Consider the following 5,955-nt stretch of genomic DNA (forward strand, 5'->3'; position numbering starts at 1 on the left):
TAAGAGCAGAACTAATGTACACCCCAAAACCTGTCCCATAGAATAAGGACACAACTGAGAGGTGAGAGCCACAGGTGGAAAAGGCTTTATACTTTCCACTTGCTGATGGCATTCTCAAGACAGAGGACACTATCTGACTATAAGAGAAAATGATTCCACACACAGGAATACCCCCAAATATGCTAGTTGCCAAATATATCAGGATATTGTTAATGAGGGTATCAGAACATGCAAGCTTGATGACCTGAACAACTTCACAGAAGAAGAGGGGGATTTCCAGGTCTGTGCAGAAGGTCAGCTGTAACAGCATCAGAGTGTGGGGCAGGGCGTCCACGATGCTAATAAACAAGGAGAATAGAATCAGCTGGCCACAGAGGCGGGGGCTCATGATGACAGCATACCTTAGTGGGTGACAAATGGCCACATACCGGTCATAGGCCATTACTGCAAGCAGACTATTTTCCAAACCAACGAAGATTAGGACGAAGCAGAGCTGGATGAGGCAGCTTGTATAAGTGATGCTCTGATTCTGTGTTTGGATGTTCACTAGCATTTTGGGGATCGTGGTTGTGCTTAAACAAATGTCAGTAAAGGACAAGTTGTAGAGAAAGAGGTACATGGGGGTGTGGAGGTGGGAGTCAGAGATGACAGCCAGGATGATGAGCAGGTTTCCCAGAAGGGTGACCAGGTATATGAACAGGAACAGAGTGAAGTGGAGTGGCTGCAGTTCCAGATCTTCTGTCACTTCCATAAGAAGGAATTCTGAAAGTCCTGTTTCATTTCTGGGTCCCATGTTATGGAAAAATCTGGTGAGAAGGATGGAAACTGACAACATCAAATGTGAGTTTTCTGCACTAGCAGGAGAATCACAAAAGGCAAACACTATCTTGGGATGAGATGGAGACAGAGAAGAATAAGAAACATTCCTTCTGTACACATATTAGTCTGTTTTTTAAAAAACTGAACCTGATACAGCAGATATCATCCACTGTTAATTCCCATAGCGGCTTAAGGGGTAGTCACTTTTTATAATACACTATCTATACTATTTAGATTATTTGAGACACTTGGTAATTTTCTAAAGAGAGACTAGGGAGGCAGCTGAATATTCTGTCTAGATCCCCAGAGACCTCAGAGCCAGGAAACTGAAATAATACATAGGTATGTCAATAACCTTGATCTCCTTTGGACAGCAAGGAGATCAAACCAGTCAATCCTAAAGGGAATCAACCATGAGTATTCATTGGAAGGACTGATGCTGAAGCTGAAGCTCCAACGTTTTAGCCACCTGAAGTGAAGAGCCGACTCCTTGGAAAAGACTCTGATGCTGGGAAAGATTGAGGATGGGAGGAGAGGCGGGCAACAGAGGATAAGTTGGTTGGATACTATCACTGACTCAATGGACACGAATTTGAGCAAACCTCAGGAGACAGGGAAGGACAGAGAAGCCTGGCATGCTGCAGTCCATAGTGTAGCAAAGAGTTAGACATGACTTAGCGACTGAACAGCAATAACAAATGTCAAGAATTGAATGAGAAGATAAGATGAACTTTACCAAACTTCTGTCCATCCACCCCATACCACCACAAGATTGTGTGAATGTTGGAAAAATTTTAAAGGTTATCCTGTTTTAAGAAATGCAGATTTGAAATATAGTGTATGTACATATAGGAGAAGGCAATGGCAGCCCACTCCAGTACTCTTGCCTGGAAAATCCAATGGGCGGAGGAGCCTGGTAGGCTCCAGTCCATGGGGTCGCTAAGAGTCAGACATGACTGAGCGACTTCCCTTTCACTTTTCACTTTCATGCATTGGAGAAGGAAATGGCAACCCACTCCAGTGTTCTTGCCTGGAGAGTCCCTGGGGAGCCTGTTGGGCAGCCGTCTATGGGGTCGCACAGAGTTGGACACGACTGAAGTGACTTAGCAGTATGTACATATTGATTCCAAACTCCCTAATGGTCTCTCTCATTCTTCCTGCCTTAGCAACCATAAGTGTGTTCTCTAAGTCTGTGAATCTGTTTCTGTTTTGTAGATAACTATAAGGTCCTACTGTGTACCTCAGGGAACTCTGCTCAGTGTTATGTGGCAGCCTAGATGGGAAGGGAGTTGTGGAAGAATGGATATACATATATATATGGCTGAGTGCCTTTGCCGTCCACCTTAAATGGTGACAACATTGTGTGTATGTGCGTGTGGCCATGCTCAGTTGTGTCCAACTCTCTTGTGACTCCATGGACTCTAGCCTGCCAGGCTCCTCTCTCCATGGGATTTTTCAGGCAAGAATACTGGAGTGGGTTGCCATTTCATTCTCCCGGATGTCTTCCCAACCCAGAGATGGAAACCATGTCTCTTGCATCTGCTGCATTGCAGGTGGATTCTTTACCACTGTGCCACCTGGGAAGCCTATTAACCTGCTCTACTCCAGCGTAAAGTAAAAAGTTCAAAAAAGGGAGATGCAGATTTCAACTCAAGAGGAAATGGTCTTGGTTATAGTAGAGAGTGACTACAACATTAGTCAATGAGAGGCATTTGAATACTGGTGCAAAGTAAAAGGAAACTTGAGAAGATGAAAGACAGGCGGGAGGCCTGGAGTAGCTTATTTCTAATCTTCTGATGTATATTCTTTGCTCATAGCTTCCTCTGCATAAGTATAGCAAGACACCCATCCTCATTTCCAAACCTTACTGAGGGACATTAGGTTACCTGAGGGGTATCAAAGTGGAATGATGGTCGACATTTCTGCTGAGTGTTCCATACAGATCTGTATTCAGGAGGGGCAGAGAAACTGAGTGAGCCACCAGGCTCCAAGGCAAGAAGGGTCATCTATGGAAGGAGGCTCAGGTGTGTTACTGCTTTTCAGGGAAAGGACTGTTGAATGGGACTGTCACAGGCAGATCACAGTCTCTGTACTCCCTAGAGGTTCAATTTCCAAAGCTCCTCATTAGTCAAGCAATTTTATTATCACTGTGATCCCAGGACTGTGCCAATCCGTAAAGACCAAGGCTATAATTCTATATGCTTAGTATATTATACTAATCGATACTATATATAATCCTATAATATAATGATCTATAATATTATGTTTTGTATATTATAATTACTTATAAAATATATGCTATGTATTACACAAGTAACATTTTGAAAACATACCTGTGAATGTAAAAAAAAAAAAACCACAAAAGTTTCAGGGTTTCATGTTTCCTGAATCTTAATCTTGACCATGTATTTTTCACACAAATTTTATTCATTGCAATATATTCTCTGTGACAATACCATCTCTGATCAATTAGTGTATCCCGGCCATCTTTTCTAATTTATCAAAATAGCTTCAATATGCATTAATAGTTTTCTTCACTTTCTGTCTCCGTGTGTGCTCAATCATGTTCAACTCTTTGTGGTCCCATGGACCACAGTCCAGGCTCCTCTGTCCATGGGATTAAGGCAAGAATACTGGAGTGGGTTGCCATTTCCTCCTTCAGGGGATCTTCCTGACCCAGAGATTGAACTTGGGTCTGCTGCTTTGCAGGCAGATTCTTTACAATTGTTCCACCTGGGAAGCCCATTAATCGGCTCTACTCTGGTGTAAAATAAAAAGTTCAGAAAAGGGAGATGCAGATTTCAACATCTGAGCCATCGAGGAAGCTCTTTAGCTGAATGGTTTGCTACAATAATTAAGACCTATAAAATTGGTACAGTAGTAAATATGACTTGCTGATGATAATGTAGAGCCCAGCCTAAGACCACGCATAAATGGATAGTTTATTCAAGGATAGAGAAATGAATTTGGATCTCTGCCTCACATCAAGGCAAAGCTAAATTCCAGGAAGGGTTTGTTTCAAATATAAAAGCCAAAATGATGAATCCCTCAGATTGAAGTAGCCCTGGGATTTATACAAAACATCTGGGAGCACAAACCATTATGGAAGATGTTGACAAATGCACTGCATTAAAATTAAGCCCTTGTGAACATACCCTGTCCCCTGAAAAAAAACCTTAAAAAAAAAGATATCGAAGAGCAAAAAACACACGTGAAAGAAATTGCAGTGCATTCAGGTGAAAATGATAACCTGGTGTTACAAAGCCACATGAATCAGTTAGAAAAAGGGAAGGGACTCAGGAGAAATACCACAAGCAAAAATTCAACAGATAGGAAAGCAGTATATGAAGATAATATCAACCATTTAGTAATAAGACATGCATGAATTAATGAAATCGCTTTTATACCCATTAGACTGTCAGGATTCTTGAAAACATTGGTGATGAAATAGATCACTAGTACTTTCCAGTGTATGCCTATTTGTTCAAAGGAAAACTTATTGGAACTACCCAAAGGAGACTTGATATATCTAATACCCAGTATTTCCATCCCAATTACAAAACACTCTCATTAATACCAGACACATATAAGACACTATTCAAAATGATTTATCTATAACACCAGAAAACTAGTTACAAAGAAATGAAACTTCCAGCATCAGAAAGAACATATATTTTGAAAAGATACATGTACAAGTCCAGAGTATTGGAAATGAGTTCATGTTTGCTGCATAAATAATATTTATTTTATTATGGGATACATCAGAAAAGCAAGCTGATAAATACAACATGAAAGAAAACAAAACTAACCTAACTGCTGAAGCAAGTGGTAAAAATATGTGAGACCAGTAAGTTTACAAATTAGAATATAAGCACATTATGGAACACAACAATACTAGTTAATTTTCCAAGGTGATTTGCATTTTTACTCCAGGGAGTACAAACCATTATGGAAAGTATAAGGACTTGTGTTCATACCCTGCCCCCATAAGAAAAAGAAACTACAGAAAGATATTCAAAAGCAATATCACATGTAAAAAGAAATATGCAGTGCATACACACATCCACACGTCTCACAGTAGGCTTGAGCCTGGGATGCAGTTCTGCTGTGGTTCAGTCACTCAGTCGTGTCTGACTCTTTGTGATCCCAAGAATGGCAGCATGCATGCCAAGCTCCTCTGTCCTGCACTGTCTCCCGAAGTTTGCTCAAATTATGTCCATTGAGTCAGTGATGCTATCTAACCATTTCATCCTCTGCCGACCCCTTCTTTTTTCCTTCAACATTTCCCAACATCCTAGCTCCAGTAAGTAAGTTCTTCCCATCAGGTGGCCAAAGTATTGGAGCTTCAACTTCAGTATCAGTCCTTCCAATGAACATTCAGGGTTTATTTCCTTTAGGATTGATTGGTTGGATCTCCTTGCAATTCAAGAGATTCTCAAGAGTCTTCTCCAACACCAGAGTTCGAAAGTATCAATTCTTTGGCATTCAGTCTTCCTTATGGTCCAATTCTCACATCTCTACATGACTACTGGAAAACCATAGTTTTCACTATATGGACCTTTGTTGGTCCCAACCATAAGATCAGGCAAACTCAAGGCTCTTATGTCCACAAATTTATTAGATTCTCTCCCTGGCATATCCAAAATTTCCACATTTCTTCTTTTGATGTTCCAACGATATCAGTATATCTGCTGCCTCCATTAGCTTCTTAAGGAATGGATGGAGGAAAACAAGGTTAGGAAACGGGACTCATTTGTGAAACATCACTGAGCCAAGCCAACAGCAAGTTGGGTTTCAACCTCAAGTTAAAATTCACTTAGCCACTATGTTATCTAGTCGTTTTAGAATAAGTTGGTGGGACAAGAGTCCAGCTTTCTGGTTCACCTGGCATTCTTGTGATGCTGGTTCCTTCTAGAAATGCCAGGACAAAGCAGAAGAGACAATCATGGGAAAGAAGGCACCCTAATGATGAGTTTCCTCAGGGCTCCTTTCATGTCCCTGTTCCTCAGGCTATAAATGAAGGGGTTCATCATTTGAGGAACAACAGTGTACATCATTGAAAGCACGGCAGTGTTTCTGGACGAGTTAATAAGAGCAGAACTAATGTACACCCCAAAACCTGTCCCATAGAATAAG

General features: G+C 41.1%; 1 protein-coding gene across 1 annotated transcript; it reads right to left on the reverse strand.

Moving 5' to 3' along the window:
- Nucleotides 1-7: 7 nt before the first annotated feature.
- On the reverse strand, nucleotides 8-793 carry LOC120859635 (olfactory receptor 7G1-like; the record flags this gene model as incomplete). The annotated part of the gene is made up of 1 exon (XM_040235663.1): nucleotides 8-793. A coding segment is annotated over exon 1 (786 nt), but the record flags the coding sequence as incomplete, so codon positions are not given.
- Nucleotides 794-5,955: the final 5,162 nt, after the last annotated feature.

The sequence above is a fragment of the Oryx dammah genome, unplaced genomic scaffold (assembly GCF_014754425.2).
Source record: "Oryx dammah isolate SB20612 unplaced genomic scaffold, SCBI_Odam_1.1 HiC_scaffold_2014, whole genome shotgun sequence".
Taxonomy (NCBI): Eukaryota; Metazoa; Chordata; class Mammalia; order Artiodactyla; family Bovidae; genus Oryx; species Oryx dammah.